This window comes from Centruroides sculpturatus, unplaced genomic scaffold (assembly GCF_000671375.1).
Source record: "Centruroides sculpturatus isolate CEXI.00-Female unplaced genomic scaffold, Cexi_2.0 scaffold979, whole genome shotgun sequence".
NCBI lineage: Eukaryota > Metazoa > Arthropoda > Arachnida > Scorpiones > Buthidae > Centruroides > Centruroides sculpturatus.
In genome coordinates, this window is record NW_019385319.1 from 258,948 (window position 1) to 284,448 (window position 25,501).

Sequence of the window (25,501 nt, forward strand, 5' to 3'; positions counted from 1 at the left end):
TCTATTATATGAAGAGCTACTGTACAGTACAGTACTATATTTTAATTAAACAGTAATGAAGATTAATCTTCAACAACAAACAGATATTTATGTTTCATTTATAGGCTAACTATAAAGCTGAATTTTAGATTAAAGCCAAACAATTACTAGATTGTAGATCTAAAAATTGGATTTATAGATGTTTATATTTGTATACATACAGCATGCCAAGGTAAAGCAATAGCCAGCTGAGTGTCATGCGCACTGTGTCATTCCCATTTGGTGTTGTAAGTAACTAGAACCAGTGTGGTTTATATTTAATTTAATGGTTCCGGAAGCAAAGATCGGACAAAGGTCCAGGTAATCTAACCAGCAGCACAACTGCACAGTATACGGAAGTTGCAGGCTTGAAACCTGCTTCAGACCAATTAATTTAGAAGGTTCCAGAAGAAAACAATTATAATTATTAAATTTATCAGGAGACGATGCTTACCTCTTGGCTAAATTACTTAACATTTAATTATTAATAATAGCATGAATGTAGCCCAATATAATCCAGCAATCATTTGGCTTTAGCATATAAATGAAGTAACAAATGACAAAAATCAAAATTGAAACTATAATACTGTGTACAGAACTGAGCTATTGAGTGAAAGATGGAAATGTACATTTAAGCCAGGGTTTCTCAACAGAGTTGGTTGTAAGGATGTGTGAAAGTTTCAGATCAATAAAGTTTTGCAAATGTAAGAAATTTGGTTAGAAATAAAAATTTTGCCCATTTTTGCTCTCAAATAAGTGTAGGAAAATGCCTTTAAAAATTATATAGAAGGCTGTTGTGTGATTGATTGATTGTGTGTACACAATCAATCAATTCTGCTTAATTGGGACACATCATGTCCTGACTAATTTGTCCTGTTTGCTAAACAAAAAAGGGGGTTTCTTCAACATTTCATGCTAACATCAGTAGCATAGAAGTATGTTCTGCAGAAGAATCACTGCATGACAATATTGCAAAATTATATTAAAAAGATGCTTTTGTGTATTGTGAATTTATATATTTTACTGTTTAAATAAATATTAGCGAGGTTGAGGCCAAAGTTTTAAACGTGTATGTCAGACGTTCAGCGCTGCTTTCCTGTAAGCCTAGAAGTTTGACAATGGTTTTTTGAATGTCAAGCATGATTCCACTGATTATCCAAACACCATTGTCAAACTTCTAGGCTTACAGGAAAGTGGCGCTGAACGTCCGACATACATGTTTAAAACTTCGGCCTCAACCTCGCTATTGTGTGAATTCCATATGTACAGTACATGAATAGTCAAAAATTTTAAATATTCTTTGTATTCTTAAATTTATTATTAAGTGAAAATTATAGTTTTCAGTGGGAAAAAAACCCATTGATACTAGCAAGATTCAAAACACTTCCTGATTATGAAACTGGCATTTCCCAACAGCTATCAGCTATTCTACAAATGATAGAAATGCTGAATGTTTTAAGTGATTATACAATTTTCAGCTTTAATTTTCTTGTTTAATTTTCAGTAATGCACTTTGACGTGTGTCAGCAGGGATGGGAGAGTCGGCAGAAAAATGCATGACTCCCAAGTTGGTTTTTTTTAATCAACTGACACTCCATTCCTTTATGTCAGTCATTGGGGATGCATTATATCCTCAGAGTTTGATCAAAATCAGTGATCCTGATATTATGCCATCACCTCATAACTGCTAATATGGTACATTTTCAGTTATATTATTGTTTATAAGCATTGGCAAATGAAGAAAATTTTGCTTTTGTGGCAGTGATCTGGAACCTAACCTGCCATGTTAGTAAGGTATACCATTATTATTTAATAATGTAATTTGTTCTGGATAAATTGTTTAGAGAGAGAGGATTTTTTTCATTCTATGATTGCCCTATTTTAAATATATAATTTGAGATTTGAGTATATGTGAATTTATCTTTGTATGTATAGTTAATGGCATATATTATGTTATTTATGAACTTAAATTTTATTTGTAGTTAATGGAAGATAATAAAACACTTGGTGAATATGGATTAAACAGTGCAAATGCAAAAGCTCAGGACCCTGCTACAGTTGGATTAGCTTATAAAGATTTAGGTTGGTATATTTATCATTCTAAAATTAAAAAAAAAATTATTTTGATGAATATTGTCACTAAATTAGCCATTTCAAAATAAAAAGAAACACTTGAAATGGGGCTTTTTAATTTTTATATCTTAAGCTTGTTTGTACTTAAATATAGACAAAAATGAGCTTTTATAAGCCGCAGTACTATTGTAAATTTTATAATTTTGATAGTTTCCTGCATATAAATGCTTTTATTAAATTTACAAAATACATAATTCATATTTTTAATAAAAGTAAGGAATAGAAGATTGCATTTCTTCAATAAAATTATATTTTATAAAAGAATAGCATTATTTAAATTTATTTAAATTTTATTTCAATAATTTTATTGGACAACTATAGCTGCTAAGATACATTCAAAATTAAGTAGGTTTTTGAATAAAACTTTCATCAAAATTATTTGACAGTCATCAAGATGAGTCAGGTTTCATTGCTGGTTGGTTTATTGTTATTTATTTTTATTTAATATGTTGTTGATTTTTCATGCATTGTGAAAACATATTACTATTTTATTGAGTTGCTGATTTAATTATCAAGTTCTGACTTTGTATTTTGACAAACTGAATGGTAATTTCTATTGAATCAACCATATAATTTTTAGGTGATATACCTAAAAATTATATGGTTGGTTCAATAGAAATCCATTTAGCCCATGTAAATTCCATTTGGTGTGTCAGACAATCCCATGATGCCATGCAACATGTGCAGTGCAGAATTATATGTTAGTTATTTTTTTACCTTTTGAATTATTTAATGTTATCTTCTAATGACATAAATAAGTTGTACAGTAAGTGATATAATTATAACACACATTAAATGTTCAAACAATAGATTAAGTAGAAAACAGGCACAAAATAGTTGATGCTATGGAAACTAAAACTAGTAGAAAATGCCATTGTGCAATATCTAAAAATGTTGTCAGCTGAAAATTAAGTTCAAATTTTACATTAAAAAATAAAGAAAAATTTAGGGGTATTAAAGTATTAAGCATAACAAAGTAAATTGAAAGGTAAATATCCAAAAGTTGAGAAATCAAACTATTTCGGCTTTTGTATATATATATATATATATATATTAGCACTCTTATCAATGGAACCAAAGGCAACTCTTTGCTGATGTACCAGAGATAATCAGCATGCTTCTTTAGAGCAGTGATATTGATTGTGGGTGTGTCCTAATAATTGATAAAACTTCAGACTTAATTATTAATTAATACTAATACTAATACAGTAAGACCCCCGCTTAATGCTGACTTGATATAACGCAATCTGCTCGAAGCCTTAAAAAAAAGGGTCAAAATTTTCACTGATTTAAATTATTGTGGCATTTCATTGATTCATATATAATATGATTNTATTATTACTTAAGTATGTAAAAATTTATTACATTTCCTGTTGTGCGAGGGTTTTACCCAATTCTCGAACCATGTCAGAGTGAATCCATGCTATAAAAGTACCGTGTTGTACGGGGAATGGTACCAATTCTCGAACCGTGTTAGAGCGAATCCGTGCTATAGAAGTGCCGTGTTATACGGGGGATGGTACCAATTCTCGAACCGTGTTAGAGCGAATCCGTGCTATAGAAGTGCCGTGTTATACGGGGTTACCTGTACTTTCTTTAAATCTGTTTGTTTGGTGCAATTTTGGAAAAAATAAAACATTATGGATGCCATAGGAAATATCGACTTCGCTTGGCAAGAATTAACTGATAAATGCACAGTGTGGAAGAAATTATGGCTGAAGGTATCCAAGAATTTGCAACAAGAAGAGCCTATCACTGTATCATTAGGTTGACCAAACTCAACCTAATCGATACAGCAGGACTAGGAGATATAGATGAGCAGGATATTGAGGAGTTACAGCAGGTTTCTGGTGAGAGTCTTACCAACAACTACCTTCAAGAACTGGCAGAACATGGAATCATGTGGAATTGGAAAATAGAGATTGTGAAAACGAAGAACCCATAAAATTTCCCTACAGATTTCCTTACTAAAAGTTTAGTAAGATAACCAAAATCGTTGAACAAATTATAACGAGTGATCCAGATTTTGAAAGGAGTGCAAAAGCAAAATGCACCCAAAACACCTTGATCTTCTGCTATAAACATTTGCTTAAGGAAAGAAAAAAGCAACAAATGAAACTACACGACTTTATTGCAAAAAAACAAGAATTTCAGAAAAGTCAGGACTTTCATCACAAAAAATGAACTTTACATTTCTGTGTGCATATGTTTGTGTTATTTAACATATATTATTATACAAATTAATATAAAAATAACTTAATTAAAGAATAATTTGTTGATTTTTGGTCATGTGTTTCCCTATCCCTATTTACTCTGTTAAAATGACCTCGTTTAATGCTGTTTTGCTTAGCGCTTTGTTTTCAAGGAATGCATCCCTCGTGTTAAGCGTGGTTTTACTATAATAATAATAATAATAATAATAATATTTTTAGTTCATGTTGNGTTCTATCCCTATTTACTCTGTTAAAATGACCTCGTTTAATGCTGTTTCGCTTAGCGCTTTGTTGTCTAGGAATGCATCCCCCGCATTAAGTGGGGTCTTACTGTATTAAAAAGAATTGAAAAGAGATTATTTGATTATAGATTGAATTATAAAAAGGTTTAGCTATAAAATATATTTAATTTTCCAGGTGAATGGTTTGGTAAAATCCTTGCCACAACCTTAGCTTGCTTCCATTGGTCATAATAATAGCTTTTACAACATTAGTAATTTTTCGAAGGGATTTACATACAGTAAGTATCTTATTTTATTTTATTATTGAAAGAACCCTTTTAAAATATCTTTAAATTCAATCAAATTTTAATATTTCGTAATAATTAATCGACTTTTTGACCGAATTTNATCTAAATTTATCCTTATTAAAAATATTAAATATGTAGTAAGTATAGTTCAGGGGACACCAAACTTTTTTCACAGCAGCCAGATAACTGAGAGAATGACAATCACAGGCCACATAACCAGTTTGTTCAATACAGCATGTTGAATACACAAAAAATAAAGACAACCAACATATTTATTTACTAATACACAAACACGATCGCTGCAACAAGCTTGTAATCGCTTTTGTTAGAAACTTTATTGCAGTACTTACACAAAAAGTGCTCTAATATCCAAAGTCACAAAAAGTTGCCGAAATTTTTATTTTGCTGATTTTTCTAAAAATTATATTATTGTCAGATGCAAAAATCAGATTGGACCACTTCTGGCACATATACTTACACTTATTTTAATTTTTTATACATAGTAAGTTTATCTACAAACTGATATTTCCATATAAATAATAATATTTTACCTCATTTGTGCCACAGTGTAGTAGTGGGCCAGATGAACTGACCTTGCGGGCCATAGTTTGGTTGACCCCTAGTATAGTTCATCTAACTGACCCAAAGAGGTCAATTTTAACATCTGTCACAAGCATATTATTCAATTTTGAATTAGTGATGATTTAATTGAAATTACTTTCTGAAAATTGGTTTTAATGTTGTTTTTATTTATTAGAAACAGGAAAATTTGAAGTTTTAGAAATGACACCACTGTCTACACCACCAGAATTGCCTGAAGTCATGAAACCTGATGCTCCAAGCCACGAACAACTTGTTGCCTAAGTAGTCCTGCCATATTGCACTGTGAAGCTTCTTTTCATGAAAGGTATATTTTGATGCAAAAGGTGAATTTTGACTAGAAAGTTTCTTTTTTTATATATATAATTGGTTGAATGTTTCCATTTAAACTCTCCAAACAAAATAATTTATTTTAATGTTAAAATTGTCATGTTTCACTGCCGCATACAGCATTGTATATTGTACATGAATATCAAATTGTTTTCTTTAAGTGATATAATTAAATATCCAAATTAGAATTAAATGTTTTTTAAAAAGTTTGTAAATTTTTTTTAAATAAAATATATAAAATATTCATTTACAATTATATTATTTGAGTAATTATTTAACAAATTATTTCAGACGTTTTCATTTTACACAAATTTTGTTTAAACTATTCATACATAAATGAAACAAGACATGAAAAGAGAATATTTAACTATATAATAATTCTTATTATTGCAATATTGTTAATATTAAACATTATTCTAAAAGATAATTGTTTCAATACGATCTTTTAACTTGTAAGATACTTAGCTATTGTTTTTATAGTAGCTCTGAAATTTGAATATATTGCATTATAAAATTTAAATTTTCAGTATTAACTGTATTGTTAAAGGAAAATATCAAAATAATAGCAACTAAAGAAATTAAAATGAAATTTTTTCCATTCTTTAAAAAATCTCTTTAAAACACTACTATGACAAAATGGCTACAATTAAATGTTTAGCTTTCTCCATAAATTTAAATTTAGAAAAAAAAAAATCATTATTTTAATTAGCTTTTAATATTATTAAGCTACAAAAACTGTACAGGGGAGAATATTTTTATTATAAGTATTTTTTCCTGTGAGATATTACAAAATTTAAGCACATAGATGTAATTAAAATGGCAATGTATTCCTTGAAATGCTCAAAATTTTATTTTTATTATTTAATATGTCAGATAGGACTTCAGTTACATTTTGCATAGCTTAAACTTAATTTCATTAGCATTTATATATTCTAAAAAAAAAAGGCATTTATATTTGAAAAGCAGTGTTAAGAATAAAATTATTATTTTAAAGCTATTAATATGTGATGTAATGACTCTTCTAATGTAGAATACCACATTTTTAAAAGTTTCAAATAATATTTTGAAGCTGTAAAATATAACTATTATGTAAATCATTACTTGTACCCAACAATTGAGAATGAATAAAAGAATGTTGACTGTTGTTTTCAGAAGCATTTTTATACTGAATAGGGTAACTTCAATAACTGGAATGAAGGGAAGGGAGCCACTTCAGGAAGAGCAAAGTTAGCACATTTTCACTTCTAATTATTTTAAATGAAATTAAATAGAAAAAAGGTCACGATATGACATCTGCATCAAACAAACTTTAAAATAATGTATAAAATATAATTTGTATGCAAGTACCTTAAAGAATTAAAAATAGATTTTGCCTTGGCATATTCTGTATATATACTGTATTTATTCAAATCTAAAATAGGTCTTAATTTTTACAGCTCACCCACAGTTTTTTTAAATAGATAACTCTACAAATTTGTCAAATGAATCAATGTTTATTACTAGTAAAGTAAGTTATATGCCACTGTATTTCATGGTATCAAAATTGTAAACCTTTTCATTTGCTGCATTAGGTTTTTCTAAATAAATGTTAATGTTGTTTTAGTCATGTTCGTGAGTATAAGTTTTACTTATTATACAGGTAAACTAAAACTATGCTAATCAACACTAGATTTATTATTATTATTATTATTCACATCCTTCTAAGTGCAATCATATTTGGTACTGTTTAAAGCACCAGAAATGCAGCTTTTCTGAAAGTGCTGCACAACTTTTCCTGGTATTTTCATCCAAGTACTTACAGCATTACTGTAATAGACTAATGAGATTGAGCTAGGTTTACTTCTTAAATACTTTCTATTATTAATATAGGCCTAACAAAATCATTAAAATGATGTAATGGAATTAGTGACAGAAATATGGTGTTTGGCAGTAGAGGTCACTAATTATGATATTATATCAAGTCTGAATGCACCCTATTTTCAGAGATACAAAAATCTGACAAAACGAGTCTTGCATTCAAGTAAATATGGTAGATTGTTTTTATAGATATTTCAAAGAATTTTTAATTTCTTGATTACTGAATAGTTAAAATTGTTTGTTTTGACTCTTGATGACTTTAAAAGAGTAATACAGTAATAAATTTTCAGACTTAGATCAAAAGAATCATAATAAACTTTAAGATAAATTTTATTATTCAGAATAACAATAATTCTAAATTTAAGTTAGTAAAAGCAATGGAATCATTATCTGAAGAATCTGAGCATTTCAAAGATGCTCATAGATTGTCATTTTCTTTAATTACAGACATAAAGATAATTCTATTCTTGATTGGTTTATTTGCAAAAAGGAAAGGACTATGTATTATTAATTTGTTGCTTTTGCTTATTTAAAACAAACACTAAAGTTTAAGTAAAAGTTTCTATAATATTTGTCCTGGAATATTTTAGTTAAATAATACATATTATTATTAATATGTACATTTTCTTACAACTGTATATTTTTTTATGTAAAATTTTTAAAATATTTATTTTACACCAATCTGTTATATATGTACGNTATATTTTAGACCTAAGATTATTGGGGTTTCATAAAATTTTTCTTGTTAAAATCTTTCTTTAAAATCGTGTCTAAATATTACGTAAGATAAGGAAGAGGCGGGGGTATCAAAGAAAATATTACAGTTTCTTACACAGAGGTGGGTGAAAGTCTGAAATGGCAAAAATCACCCTTACATAATTTATGGGCGGTCTCTTTCAGTAAGGAACTCAAGTGATGTCTCCTTTGAGAAAAAATTTTTGCATTTAAATCATGTGACTTTATGTTTCCATACAGTTAATTGGGGCTTCCTGCACATACATTCCAATTTTTTCTCGATTTTTAAATGTGTAACTCTGGTACAGAGATTCTGGAAGGAAGGTTATGTAACTGGAAATTTATAGGTCTACAATGTTTTTCAAATTGCAGCCCAAATGATATTCCAACGGAAAAGGTTAATATTGCAATCGACATAAAATACTTAAACATTTTAATTTATGAAGGTTATATTTCGAAATTTCTAACAAATTTATTATTTGGAAATTTATAGGTCTACAATGTTTTTCAAATTGCAGCCCAAATGATATTCCAACGGAAAAGGTTAATATTGCAATCGTAATAAAATACTTAAACATTTTATGTATGTTTGTATATAAAATAATAACAGATAAACAAAAAGAAAATATGCAATCTATATCAACATCACAGCAGAATCTGATTTTGCATTTTCTCACTTTTCATTTGTGTGTTATTTGTAGCACATGTTTCACATTTCTGTTAGAAATGAGTATTCAAAGTCTAAGAGCTTACGCTGAAGGAAAAATACAAACGTGTCTGAATTTGAATGTAATAAAACTTCTCAAGCTGAATTTACAAAACAAAAAACACCTTCCAAGAACATTAGTGGGAATTTGAAGAAAAAATAGGAAATTAAGAAACTTTTTCTTGGGTCTTCGTTGGGACTGTTTTGAAAGAGAGAGTCATTGTACAAAGATGTTGAAGATGCTCTGGTATGTTGGCTAAAGCAAATTCGTTCATCGAATCTTCCTGTTTTGGGGCAGATACTGAAACAAAAAGCGATGGAAATTGCTGAGGTACTTGGAGTAGAAACCAATGTTAGTGCCAGTGGTGAATGGTCAGTGAGGTACATTGCATGTACTGCATAAAGCACTATGGTATTTTCCTAATTGTAGTTTTGTAGTTTTTTGAACTTTGTTTTAGTTGTCATATCGGATAACTTGACACATTTCCACTTCCCCTTGGGATGTCAACTTATGCAGACTCGACTGTAGTTGTAGAATAAATGTGGATACTTATTCATTTGTTTATCTTTAAAAGATTAGATGCAATTTTCATAGAAAAATGAGATCAAAAAATAAACATATTAATACAGTATCATCACTAAAAAATCTACTTCATTATTTCATTTAATAAAGGAAAATTTAGGAATAACAAATTAATTACCTATATTAAAAACATTTAATTCCATTATAGATGAAAATTTATAGTACTTTTCTTTTGCATTTTAATTTATTCTAAAAAATAATGTTAAACAATTAAATACAAAATATAATTTTTATATTTGGATATTGCTTTAAATAGGTTTTTTTACACAGATGATGGTTCGTTCCATTGTTACTAACATACACACTTTTTTTTTCAAAATTATTTTACAAGTTTTAAACATAAAAGCAATATTTTTTGTTTTAGAACAAGAATAAACTGAATGTTATGTTTAATACTATATTACTATAGACAGAATTATAAATTGAAGATTATTAATACTCGGTTTTAAATGAGTAATTTTAGTTTTAAGTTAAATGGTTACTCGAGAAATTTTAAGTTAGTGAGAAAAAGAAGTGTTTTTTAAAATATACTAAGATGGACATTTTGGTACGTTTTTCATTTTAAACAAATTATTATGGAAATAATCTGAAGTCAGAATCATATATGTGAATTGTATATTGCTTATTACACTGTCATGTTTTCCTACAGATCAAAATATAGGTTTTTCTCAATATTCAGTTACTGTTGTAACAAACAAATATGCAGCAAATTGTTAAAAAATATGAAAATTTTTTAATTTAAATATTTTGGCTGAATTCAATTAAACCTTAGTAGTTGAATTACCAAATTATTGCAGTTGAGATGACAAAATCATTTAAAAAAAAAAAAGAGATGATATCACTTGCAATAATAAGTGCTATTGTAAATTATTAGCAATGAATCTTAGTATATTATTGCTGTTTAATGAAATGATATTGAATTTTTATAATTATGAAAGTAGGTATTCAGCAAAACTGTTTTATTCTTGACAGCTTAAACTTTAATAAATGCTACTAAAATATTGTTTTAAAAGAACTCTAAAAACTTTCAAGGGAAAAATAGAAGAGAGTCATGTATTTTACATATAATCTGATTTTATAGACATATTTTGCTTTTATCATAAATATTTGTCTGAAAACAGTTCAATAATTTGTCATTGAGATATAGAATTTAAAATATATTTACCGTATATCTGTGCAGATAAGATGAGGTATAAGTTTTCGTTGAAGTATTATAGATTTAGCATATATCTGTCCTGTAAGACAATCCCCAAACTATCAACGACCTATGAATTTAGTTTAGATCAGCGATCATCATCTGGATAATAACACTGTATAGCATATACGGAATTAAGTCCTATTCATAATTTTTTGAAAGAACTTCAAATTTTGTTATCTTGCATCTGGCAGCACTGCCTTGCAATTGTTGCAAACATTCATGCTGATTCGGGTAATGACCTTGACTATTCACAAAAACAACGTATGGGCTATTCTATTTTGTGGACATACCCTACTCTGTACTAGTAAATAATTATGGTTTTTTGTTTTTTTATAATGATTTTAAATTTATATAAATTTCAATCTAATTTTTTTTTTTGTATCTGTCCTATAAGACAACCCCAGATTTTGGGGGTCTTTTTTTATGATTCAACTATTGTCTTATCTGCTCAGATATACAGTATTCATTTTAACAAAGTTACACTGGAATTGGAAGCATACTTTTTAAATTTTAATATACAGTCTAGAAGTGAATTTCAGGTTAGATTTGTTTGTCTACTATTAAACATGTTTAAGTGCATAACAGGAATAATGAAGTGAATCTGAAATATTTCAAAATATGATTCTAATAAGATTGATCCATCAGAATTCTTATATAGAAATAAATGGGAAAATTTAAAGCTTTTCACATTAACTTTAAAGAAAAGGAATTAGCCATATTATAGCCTGATATTTTGGCGATCGTTTAGTGATTTATTGTATACTACTCTGCCTTTGCGATGATGTTATTTGAAAAGGAATTTGTTAAACTGTCATCAATCATACTAACAAAATTTACTATGTGAAGATCTCAAAATGAATGTTAGCAGTCAGATTCAAAAGCTATTTGCCATATAATAATTTCATGGGGGTGAGGTCCAAAAGTATTATTGTAACAGTAAACATTATATCTTGTTAAGAAAACATGAAAAATTTTATTATAATTTAGAAAACTGGTATGCTAATTTAAATTATTATTTTAATATTTTGTATTAGTTATCTTTGCTGAATCAGATATTTAACATATGAATACTTTAACTGTTGTTTTTCTTTTAGATAAAAGTATATTTACTTTTATTTCATGTTATTTTTTAATCAATTCAAAATACATCTAACTAAAGAAAATGAGTGGAATAAAATATATTAATAATGAAGGTTTTTAGCAGTATTAAATATCAATATTTAATACTGCTAAAAACCTTCATTATTAATATTTTTATTGTTTAAGAACTAACAAGGAGACTCTATGGCTTTGGGAAACTGATTTTGATGATCTTTGGCTGTAAAATACTAAAAGTGCAACACAAAAATATAATCGTGAAAAACGAACTTTTCTTTAGCACTTTATAAGTTACGTATACTTCTGTTTGAGCGTGGTGTGGCGTGAGCGGTAACACTCCTGACTCATATGCTTGCGTGCTTGGGTTCGATTCTCTTGTTGTTTATACCTTTTTTTTTATTCGTAAATACTTATAATGTATTTATTTATTCACTCATTCATTTATTTCTTATTATTTATTGATTTTTATTTTTTTTTAATTTAATTTTTACTATTCCAAGTCTAATATTTTTACTTTGAAAGCCCACCTTTGTCAAGTTGAGAGGGAGCATCTTATGCATGATTGAAACATGGGTCTACAGTCTTCTTCACTCTCTTTAACAGTTCGTTTCTGAATTTTGACACAAATAGACATACTTGTGCAGTGAAATTTATTTTGAAAAATTCTTTTATAATTATAAAAATGTCATCAAGGGAAGCAAGTTCTTTACGTTGTGACGAAAAAACTCTTTATATAGTGATATAGTTGATAACTCTTTATATAGTTATATAGTTGATAACTCTTTATATAGTGATGTATCGAAGCAGTGGCTAAAAGACGGATTAGTGTGTTATGAAAGTTTACTTTTTGAAAATAATTTAATTGCAACAACATCTTCTGATACACTATCTGAAGTTGCTATGCTGATAGGCACAGAATTATACAATAATATATTGGATGTGTTGAATGAAAAAACTTTATAATTGATGACAAATTGATTTATGCCCAAGAAGAGTGTACAGATGGAAATTTAGAAGCAGTTAAAGATGACTCATTTGATCACTATGTACTTGATGAAAAAAAATATAGAATGAAGGAATATATTTCATTGGAATATAAAATCAGTTTTAAAAGTAACAAAAGCCCACCCTACGCGGAAACTACAAACATTACAAAAAACAAAAAAACCGGATGTAGTCATTTGAAAAGAATGGAGCATTTAAAATTATGGGAAAAAGATGTTGAACGTGGTGGAACTATTTCTGATAAATATCATTTGATTGATTCTTGGATGTATGACCGCTTTGTCGAAACAAGACAAAATTATAAACAAGTGACCACAAGAAATTTACAGCAATGGGCTTTAGCTGCTGCTTGTCAGTTTCCTGATTTGCCATGTAAAGCATCAAACCAGTGGGTGGATAAATTCAAACGAAGACAAAGTATTTTTCAACGAAAAATTACCAAATTTGTATCACAAAAAGAAGCATGTATCATGGAAGATGATATCTTCCATGATACATGCTTTCTTTTTGTGAAGAACTTGCTTCAATGTGAAGAACTTGCTTCTCTTGATGACATTTTTTTAACTATAAAATAATTTTTCGAAATAAATTTCACTGCACAAATACATCTATTTGTGTCGAAATTCAGAAACAAACTGTTAAAGAGTGAGTGAAAAAGACTGTAGACTCATGTTTCAATCAGGCATAAGTAGCTCCCTCTCAACTTGACAAAGGTGGGCTTTCAAAGTAAAAATATTAGACTTGGAATAGTAGAAATTAAATTAAAAAAAAATAAAAATCAATAAATAATAAGAAATAAATGAATGAGTAAATAAATAAATACAGTATAAGTATTTATGAATGAAAAAAAGCAGGGCTGTGGAATCGCGTAAAAATCTACTGACTCCGACTTTTCCTTACCATTTGACTTCGTTTCATATACATAACAAGTTGGTAAGTAAAAGGGAGTCGGAGTCGGCGGATTTTTTGACAACTCCGACTCTAACTAAAACGCTAAAACTCCATGACTCCAACTCCACAGCCCTGAAAAAAAGTTATACACAACAAGAGAATCAAACCCAAGGATACAAGCATTCAAGTCAGGAGCATTAACGCTCACACCACAGCACACTCAAGCGGAAGTACGTGTAATTTATATATACAGTGCTAACGAAAACTTTAAGTTTGTTTTTCTCGATTATATTTGAGTGTTGCACTTTGGTATTTTACAGGTAGTACACTCACATGTACTACTTCTACACCAAAGATCATCAAAATCCGTTTCCCCAAAGCCATAGGGTCTCCTTGTAAGAAGAAAATGTATGTCTGTTAGAATATTAGTCAAAAAGTTAAGCTTAAACCTTGACAAACTGATTTTATTTTTTGCAAAAAAATCATGTTTAATCATAAGACGTTTTTGAGTCAGTACTTAAACTTTTTAATTAATTATTAAAATGTTAACATTTCTAAAACTATAAAACTTGAATAGAAGATAAAACATTTCTCCATTAAATGAAATATAATGAAATTTATAACTGATTAGCAGGCAAAAGAAAACCTGTATTAACAATTTATAAATATGTTTAATCATTCAGTTATTTTACTTTCAAAGAAAGTACTTCATTGAAATTATCCCACTGTTCTATTTAGTTTTCAGTCTCTTCAGGTATTTAATTAAACTGATGCTTCTTTCCTTTTTTTGTAATCTTAGTGCTAGAATTAAAAATTTAATATTGGAAACATTAATAATAAGGCTAATATGCAGTAATTTAAATTTTAAATAACCTAAAATGTGAGAGTATATTACTTATAGTTGTCAGAATTTATTTCAAGGAATGAATGGGATTTTCTAATATGACAAATGTTAAATTTTTAAATAATTTTGAAGTTTGACTTATCTAGATATCAAACTTTGTGTGAGGTATATGAAATAAGTAACAGATTAAAAGATTAAATAGCAACTGAACTATTTAACTCTAAAATAGTCTGTTGAGAATAGTCCATTTACTCTTCAAATTGAAAATGAAATGATGATCCTAAAATCAAAACTCTACTTTTTTTTTTTTCTGAAAGTTGTCTTTAAGCATATCAATACATTAATTTTTCAATTAGTCTATAATTCTGTTTATTTTAATAGCATTAAGGTGTGTTTCAAATTTATACGGACACGAAAAAATTAAAGTGAAACCCAAATTTGCTGCATTAAGTGACAAATGTTTTATTAAAAATAACATGGATTTACCTGTTTCCACACTGCAAAATAAGAATTTTAATCAAACATTAACATTTTGTCACTGAAAATAATATTTTTGAAAATCTTGTACAAAAAAACTGTTACATATTTATCTGGACAGATTTCAAATTGCAAAGTTTTCTTACAATTTAATGGCTAATGTAACCACCATTTAACTTAATTACATTAAATACTCGATTAGACATTGTTTCAATTAGATTCTGAAGGAATTCAATCTTAAGTTTATCCCTAGCATCCGAAACTGCTACCTTCGAATCACGAATTGTGGGAAAACTGCTTTCCATTGGCATAAACTGTACGAACCATCATCCCCAAAGATTTTCCATCGGATTCAGGTCAGGGCTTCTAGCAGGCCATGTCATCAGATTAATATTTTTACGTTTAAACCACATTTTTGTTGATTTAGAGGCATGCACAGGGGCATTGTCTTGTTGAAAGATTTAATTTGGTCCACAAATATTTGGTTCAGCTTCCAATAAATGATCTTCAAGCATGCCTCGATATTTCTTTCAATTCATTCTTTGAGTTATAAATGCTAAATCTGTGAATCCAAATGCACCCCACACTATTATTGATCCCCCACCCATTTGGCGTTTTGAAAATATTTGTTTTTTGGTTCTTAAATCTTGCCAGTAATACTTTCAACCGTTTGGACTATCTAAGATGAATTGTTTTTCATTGCTGAACAAAACTTCAATTCATTCTTTGGACCATGTCATGTGTTTTTGTGCCCAATCAAGTCTGTCACTTTTGTGCTTTAATGAAAGTGGTGGCATTGTAGCTTTTTTTCTGAATTTTAACGTTGGAGATTTACTTAAAACTCTCCACACTGTTGTGCTGCTACAAGGTAGTCTAATTCTTGTTTTATTTTTCTTACTGATGTTTGTTTCGTGGAGCAGACCTTGATGATTTGTCTTCAATCTCCAGGTATAAGCTTGGGTTTTGGACCTGTCTTGAATTTTGATATATCCTAGCCACGTCTTTTTGATAAATAATCACCAACAGTTGATTTTGGACGATTTATATATGCTGAAATTTTTCTTATTGACTTGCCTTGTGATTTATAGGCATCAATCTGCCCTTTTTCATAATCAGATAAATTCTTTGTTCTATCCATTTTAGAACGTTGAACATAAAGAATTTGTATTAAAATTAGATATGTAAGCTAATTTGCATATTTCAATGCTTGAAACTAAACAATATTCTATTTAAGTCATGAAATTGGTACCTGTCCGGATAAATATGTAACAGTTTTTTTGTACAAAACTTTCAAAAATATTATTTTCAGTGACAAAATGTTAGTGTTTGATTAAAATTCTTATTTTGCAGTGTGGAAACAGGTAAATCCATGTTATTTTTAATAAAACATTTGTCACTTAATGAAGAGAATTTGGGTTTCACTTTAATTTTTTCGTGTCCGTATAAATTTGAAACACACCTTATTCTTATTGCTTCTTTAAAGTGTTTGAACATGCTTAATATAGCAATATTGCAGATAACAAAATATTTTAAAATAATGATGTAATCAAAATTTAAGAGGTATGAAATTTTGTTGAGCTGCAATTTGAAAAAAAAAAAATTGTAGACTTATAAATAAGACTGTTGTCTGTCTTTCCTTAATCGCTTTAGTTCCCAGCAATTTTTTATATTAATGTAATTAAACATAAAAAATACTTAAAACTGAAAAAAAAAACAAATGTGTTAATTTTGAAGAAAAAGTTTCAAATTTTATTTTTCATTTTCTCGCCTTTCTGTGAAATCTGAGGCTGATGAGTCATTGTGTTTACAGCTGGATGGCCTTGAGAACAGCTGGTGTTGGATTTCCCGGGACATTCTCATGGAAGTCTCGGGAGGTGAAGGGTTTAAAGTAGGGTGAATACTAGCTGGCCATATATTTTTAAATATTTTTAAAAATTTAAATTTTTATTGCGATTTCCGATCCCCCCTCCCCGACTTAATTAAACGTATATATAATAAAATATAGTAATTAAAAAAATTAAAAACTATTGGAGGTCGTTTTTGATATCAGAAACTAGCTTTAAATAACTTTACTGAAGTAAAATCCATGTACTACAACTTAAGAACGATTAATTAAATTTGATAAAAAAAATTCCATTAAAAACAATTAGGCGTTAATCGCACGTCATTAAAGGTTGATTAAAATCGCAATAAAATTTTTTCGTGGGGGTAAAAATTTTTGAAAAAATTCGGAGACCTAAAAAACATCCAAAAATTGAAAGAAAAAAATTTTTTCGGGGCCCAAAGGCCTGGGTTTTATGTAACGCTATGTAACTTGCCTGAGTTAACTCAGGCGAAGAACTAAAGTTAATTAATTAATTAATCTCAAACAGAATTAGATAGATGAAATCAGAGACCAGATATGGAAACCTTGGGGCAGAAGACCCTGATATAAACTGCTGATGCAAACTGGAAGTCACATTGTTTCAATTCAAAATTTCCCCTGAAAGCAGTTAATAGATGATCAGCATGACTCTATTGTTAAAGGAAAAGTACTGTACAGTGTAACACTACTAATTTGAAGTAGAGAGCATACATTTTAAATAAAATAAATTAAAAATATGATTGTCACAATACTGGGCTGTAATTTTTAATGCCACAATAAATAATAATTTGTTGATTTTAGATTCATACAAAATGTAACACTCAGGCTGAAATAATTTTACCTCTCACAACTTCAAGAACTAAAGGTATGTTTAAATATAAATCAAATACAAAGTGAAATTAGTAAATTTTTAATAAGAATTTCTTTAAACCTTTATCGATTTTAATGTGGCTTATTTTTGTGCTGAATTTTGCTGGAAAATGCTAGTGTAGATTCAACAATTTTTTTATAAAATATTTTTCTTTACAATTATCTGATCAAAACTCTCAATATGTATAATACTATGTAGGCTAAATATAATAAAGATAAATGGTCAAATTTTATAAATTTATGTATTTATTTCCTGAAATATTTGTCTCCGAAATTTGTAAATTATTGCCTTGTTGATGTAATTTGAATAAAAATAGAGAGCATAGTAGTTTTCATCATCCTTTATCCATTTTAATATTTATTAATACTAGGTAGCCAGTAATTGAAACTCTGGCTTTTATACCAAAACTGAAACTAAACTTTTATTTTATTTTTAATTGAAATCAAATCAACTGAAACATAATATTACAGAATTTGATAAAGTACTTGTTGTACAGTATATTTGATTGATTTGGTTATATTGCATCCAGGCAATCAGAATTGAGTCTCTATTTATAGTACTTCTTTGTAATGCATTGGTTTCAGTTTCTGTTGGAGGTAATGTAACATTTTGCTTTAAATATATGTATTGAATAGATATAGATAATATATTATATAACCGGGGTGGCCAAGCTCCTTGATAGTTCGAGCCATTTTTCAAAATTTGAAATTTTCGTGAGCCGCAATTAAATACGTATTAATAAAGGTATGCAAAAAATTCCAGATTACAAATTATATCCGTAGCAAGAGTGATACAAATTGTTTCCTCCAGAGCACAATGTCAACTGTCTGTTGCAATGACAGTTTACAAATTCAAATTTGGTCTGGAGTAGGTCGATAACGAACGATTATGCCATTGTTTATGTTCGTTCGTGCAGTTTTCGATGAGTCATATCATTCTTAACTTGGACGGAAATGAAATTTGTTACAACGTTGCACTTAGTCTTTCATATTTGTTTTTAGTAATTTAAAAGACAATAATAATTTTTTAAAATATAATAACACAAAAATGAAAAGGGAACTCGGGTACATTTATCGAGAGCCACAAATAATCCTTCAAAGAGCCGCATGTGGCTCGCGAGCCGCAGGTTGGCCACCCCTGTTATATAAAATATTATAATGCATTTGTAGGCATTTTTGTGCATGAAATATAACTAAAAAGGTAAAAAGAAATTGGCTTTGTTTTGGGGGTCAGGAATGAATTAATTCATTTTATATTGTTTATGGAAAAATTTGTTTGTTTTTGAACAACTTTTAAGAATGGATTATGTTCGAAAACCAAGATTTGACTGTATATAACTTTCTTTCTTTACTTGCAAATATTCTGACTATGTGATATATTGACTATTGTTGTAATTGAACTTCCTTTTTTAATCTGTTAATTGTGATTTCCGACCCCCCCGACTTAATTAAATGTATATATAATAAAATCTATTAATTAAAAAAATTAAAAAAACTATTGGAGATGGTTTTTGACATCAGAAACTAGCTTTAAATACTTTACCGAAGGAAAATCCGCGCACTACAACTTTAGAACGATGAATTAAATTTGACAAAAAAATCTCATTAAAAAACAATTAAGCGTTAATCGTGCATCATTAAAGGTAGATTAAAATCGCAATAACATTTTTTCGCGCAGGTAAAAATTTTTTTAAAAATTTGGAGACTTAAAAAATATTCCAAAAATTCAAAAAAAAAAAAACAAAAATTTTTTGGGGGGACCGAAAGGACCGAGTTTTATGTAACATGCCTGAGTTAACTCAGGCGAAGAACTAAAGTTAATTAATTAATTAATCTCAAACAGAATTAGATAGATGAAATCAGAGACCAGATATGGAAACCTTGGGGCAGAAGACCCTGATATAAACTGCTGATGCAAACTGGAAGTCACATTGTTTCAATTCAAAATTTCCCCTGAAAGCAGTTAATAGATGATCAGCATGACTCTATTGTTAAAGGAAAAGTACTGTACAGTGTAACACTACTAATTTGAAGTAGAGAGCATACATTTTAAATAAAATAAATTAAAAATATGATTGTCACAATACTGGGCTGTAATTTTTAATGCCACAATAAATAATAATTTGTTGATTTTAGATTCATACAAAATGTAACACTCAGGCTGAAATAATTTTACCTCTCACAACTTCAAGAACTAAAGGTATGTTTAAATATAAATCAAATACAAAGTGAAATTAGTAAATTTTTAATAAGAATTTCTTTAAACCTTTATCGATTTTAATGTGGCTTATTTTTGTGCTGAATTTTGCTGGAAAATGCTAGTGTAGATTCAACAATTTTTTTATAAAATATTTTTTTTTACAATTATCTGATCAAAACTCTCAATATGTATAATACTATGTAGGCTAAATATAATAAAGATAAATGGTCAAATTTTATAAATTTATGTATTTATTTCCTGAAATATTTGTCTCCGAAATTTGTAAATTATTGCCTTGTTGATGTAATTTGAATAAAAATAGAGAGCATAGTAGTTTTCATCATCCTTTATCCATTTTAATATTTATTAATACTAGGTAGCCAGTAATTGAAACTCTGGCTTTTATACCAAAACTGAAACTAAACTTTTATTTTATTTTTAATTGAAATCAAATCAACTGAAACATAATATTACAGAATTTGATAAAGTACTTGTTGTACAGTATATTTGATTGATTTGGTTATATTGCATCCAGGCAATCAGAATTGAGTCTCTATTTATAGTACTTCTTTGTAATGCATTGGTTTCAGTTTCTGTTGGAGGTAATGTAACATTTTGCTTTAAATATATGTATTGAATAGATATAGATAATATATTATATAACCGNAAACCTATGGTAAATCGATAATCGGTTAACGAACAATTCGGATAGCGAACAAAGCCTGGGAACGGATTATGTTCGTTAACCGATCACCCACTGTATCTTGTTTTCACTTCTGCATTTTATAATTGTCACACAGATCTAACTTACTATCTGTAATTATGATATTAAATAATTTGAAACTATTAGCCTTTCTAACTATATTGTAAACAAACTCAACTTTGTTTTTTCCAACAGTCCAATCTAAATTTCCATGAATCTGGTTTTGTCTTTATTAATTTTTAATCCTGTGATTTTGTGATTACAAACAATCCTCTGTGAATCTTAAAATCTAAGTACTGTAGAGACCAGTTTATAATAATCTGTGGCAACATGGAGTTTGAGTTGTCAGTTATCACTGGAGTTGATGAATTAGTGCAGTGGTTTATAGTCAAACTGTAGTCAGCATCTACTCTTAATTTGACTATATATTGTTTTCAAATATACACCACAGTAATGGATTAGAATATTGAAAACATTAAAATGTATTTATCATTAGTATGCAAAGGATTAGCTATTTATTTTTGGCTAAATATGAAATTTCAGACTATACAGGAGGATAACATGCAGTCTAGCAGTGAAAAATGACAAATTGACATTATTTTTTTGCTGCAAAACTCAATTCTATGCTGCTTTTCTCATGCCACAAAAGTTGGTTGAGTTGTATCTTATGCAGCAGCAGCTACCAAGATGCATTCTATCAACCAATACCAGTTTATTTCCCACTCATGTGAGAAAACAGAATTGCATAGTTTTGATGACAGTTCAATGCTGATAACTGACTTTATTATCCCCCTCCTCTTTTTATTAAAATTTACAAAAATTCAACACAAATAATCATTTATAATTTAATTCAAAGGGCAAAATAAATGAATTTTATTCAAAATAGTATTCTTTATTGAAAGACCTTAATCTAGGAACAAGTTATTTTGCATGCCAGTTTTCTGAATCTAAGAAAATATCTGTAATCAGAATTTTTGGTCAAATCTTCAACTCCTAGCTAAAGAAAGTAAGCTGTGCAAAACAAAATTTGTAAACAGGATAGTATTGGTATCATTTGCTATGATCAATATTGTACACGTGCTGAAATCTGATTACCATTTGCCACTTGTGTGCCATACAGCAAAGATGCCTTTCATTGCTTTACTACATGTGTGCATTCATCCTTAAAACAAAAGAAAAAGCATTGTTTTTAAAAGAAAATAGTTTTCAAATTATCCTAAAGTTAGTTTAAAAATAATACGGTAATACCTTGACTTCCGCTACCCTGACTTACACGAATCTGGAGTTACGTGATTTTCAAATCTCATCGAATCGTCTTTTGTTTGAGCGCCAAGCAACTCTCAATTACTCAATCCCCCCACACTATTGTTCGGCATACATGTTCAGACATGTCGCGCGGAATCGACACAGCCACAATTTATTATATGTTGTTTATTTATATCTACAGAGACTTGAGAGACTCTGTGGTGATTTCTTCTAACCATGAACGAATCAAAAGATGAGATAAGATTAACGAGAACATTTATTAGCTTACATACATCCGATTTGGGTTTTACACAAATTGCAAAATTATACCCCGACTTACGCGAATTCGACTTATGCTGTTATTGCTCTGTCCCACCTATCGCGTTTGGGGTATCACTGTAATATATAATTTGTTGAATCATGCTTGTAGCAAGTTTACAATGTTTGAATGGAACATTGTAAAATTATTTTTTTCTAATATTTTAAAAATTAAAATATTTATATTTATGAAATATAAAGTTCAAAATCATAGTACATTTTAACCTGATTTAATTGTAATGAAAATATTTACTAAATATATTTTTTTTANGCTGAACTATAGGACTGTTTGCAGCAACTGTGGACTGAGATACTGCAAGATACCATACCTGTATGTTCCATGCCCGTCTGTATCACATCGTGTATTCACACTGTATAATCTCTCTAAAACCCTGTATATGAAATTTGAATTTTCAATTTTATATATATATATATATGGTAATGGATATAGCAAATAGAATATAACAAATTTTAAATTAATAACATGATAATGCACACCATAAATTAATTTTGATTTGATTTAGTTACAGATATCCTAGCCATCTGTTCTAATAATGCCTTTGTATAATCTGCAATACAACTGAATACATTTGAGTGTGAATTTTAAACAGAATGTGCTTTAAAACATTAAGATGGATTGAGTTTGTATTTAGTAAAGCTATTTATTCATTTATTTATTAATTTATATAATTAATGTAAATTGCAAATGGTAATAATAGTGCAACTCTTTGAAAGAAAATGGTTGTGCATTGCAAAATTTAACCAATATTGTATATAACTATACAGTATATAAAGTTATAAATTGAATAATTAAATTAATTTTATTTGGAAGTTAATAAGTGTGAATATGTTGCCAGAAATATTTGCATCAATGTGCTAGTTTTTCAGCAATGAATGTTTATGTTTTATATCAATATATTTACAGTATTTAAAAACATTTTTGCAGTGAATTTGAATGTTTCAACTTTGAAAATAAAATTTTAATTATGATGATAATTTTTTAAATCCAAATTATTTATGCTGTTTTGTGAATATTAAAATCAAAGAACTCAATTATATACATAAAATATTGCTGCATTGTTATTTTTAAATGTTCACTTATAATGATCAAGTTTACTGTCCTACAAATCTTCATGATCATTACATATTTTTTTGCTCTTTATTATTCATAATTGAATATAAAACCCCTTACACATAATTTTCCATTTATCTGGAATATCACAGTATTAAGCTACAAACAACAAAATTGAAAAGAAACATGCTAAGAATAAAATTTACTTTTAAGACAAGCAAGTATTTATTGTGACATTGTCACAATGCTGGGCTGCAATTTAACATCTTATTCCTAGCATATTTCGTTCTTTATAGCTGTTGTGCTATGTCATATTGGAACTGATTGGAAAATTATAGCGAGGTTACGGCTGAAGTTTTCAACGCGAAAACATGTACTTTGGATGTTCAGCGCTGCCTTCCTGTAAGTCTAGAAGTTTGACAATGGCATTTGGAACATCAGTGGAATCATGCTCGACGTTCTAAATACCATTGTCAAACTTCTAGGCTTACATGAAGGCAGTGCTGAACATCCAACGTACATGTTTTTGCATTGAAAACTTCAGCCGCAACCTCACTAGTGCCAAGGGGTTGTAATTTGATATATAATATTTGCTTTTTGTGCTTACTAACAGCCAAGGTGTGGCTTTAATTTGAAGATTCCAAGACATTTGATTAAATCAGTTTTAAGAAACTTCATTTTCAATCAATACATGAAATTAATTTTTATTTAAATTTCATTTTAATGATTAAATTAGCCATTTTAAACTTTCTCATTATTAATTCCAAGAATTTTTGTACAAACATTTTCAAATTTCTTTGAAGGACTACTAAATGTATAATAGTAGTCCTTAAAATTACAAAATATTGCCTTGCTATTACTTTGCCATACTACTACTGCCTAAGCCCTAAGTTATAAAAACTGTTCTGTTTATCATTAATAGCCGCTTTGCTTCAATAAACAAACTGAAAAATTTTGTTAATAAAATATGTGAAATGAATTTAATAAATAATTATTTTATATAAATATAGTTAAGCATATAATTACAAATAATTTGAATGTATCAATGGTGAAATTATTCAATTAAGAAAATTTCAAATATATTTTTTGCTTAATTTTATTACTGTTTTTTTAATATACAGATTTCTTTCATGATTTTAAATTTTAATACTGATATGTAAGATTCTTATAAACTTTTATATTTAACAGATATTTCCTAGAAAACAATCCAAGAAAAAACCCATTTGAAGCTGTGCATTATTCCCCAATAATTCTCCTTTTATACTTTACATTTTCTGATTTAGTTATGGGCTTCCTAGCCAATCATTCTATTAATGCTTGAAATATTTCTTCTGTTTTCTGTAATAATATAGAATTATAAATACAAAACATATATATGCTAAAATTTTAAGGCATTCAAAAAGCTGTGTAAAAATTTGTGCGCTAAGATTGTACAGTAATTCATTGTCAAAAAAGTGCAGTTTTACCAACCTCCTAGATTTAATGTTGTGAATGGTGTAGTCATTACAGAACATTATATTTATGTACAATTAACACATCCATTATTCATGATGTATAATCTCCTTGAAGTATGCAAGATTGTTTGAAAATAAGTTTCCAAAATATAGACTTGTCTGCTTTTTTTAATAACATTTAAAATCTTATTTGGTAATGATATATTTTTATGTTCAGTTTAAATATTAAAATTATTCCAGCTTGAAATGCGTGTTAACAAAATTATTTCTTTTAAATGATGTACAGTGGATGTCCAGTTGTTTGTCTCATTTAATCAATCAATTTACAAGTTTTAGCTAAATAATTAAAACTCAAAAAATTGAAATATTTCTGATGTTTATCATATTGAGAAAACCATATTCCCAGCTGTAATCATGAGTGAAAATAGATTGCCATATCATTTAAACAAAATTGTTTGAAAGCAAAATTGAAAAAAATGGCATGTTTATCTTATTTAAAAATTACAAAAAATAAACATTCTAAAATAAAAATGAACAATAAACTTCTAACTGCTTTGT

General features: G+C 28.4%; 1 protein-coding gene across 1 annotated transcript; it reads left to right on the top strand.

Annotated features, from left to right (window-relative positions):
* Nucleotides 1-1,250: 1,250 nt before the first annotated feature.
* Nucleotides 1,251-24,700, top strand: LOC111637597 (elongin-B-like). Its single transcript, XM_023383119.1, has 3 exons — nucleotides 1,251-2,100; nucleotides 5,651-5,800; nucleotides 24,678-24,700. The coding sequence occupies exons 1-2, from the start codon at nucleotides 2,004-2,006 to the stop codon at nucleotides 5,755-5,757; spliced, it is 204 nt and encodes a 67-aa protein (XP_023238887.1). The 5' UTR covers nucleotides 1,251-2,003; the 3' UTR covers nucleotides 5,758-5,800; nucleotides 24,678-24,700.
* The last annotated feature ends 801 nt before the right edge of the window (nucleotides 24,701-25,501 follow it).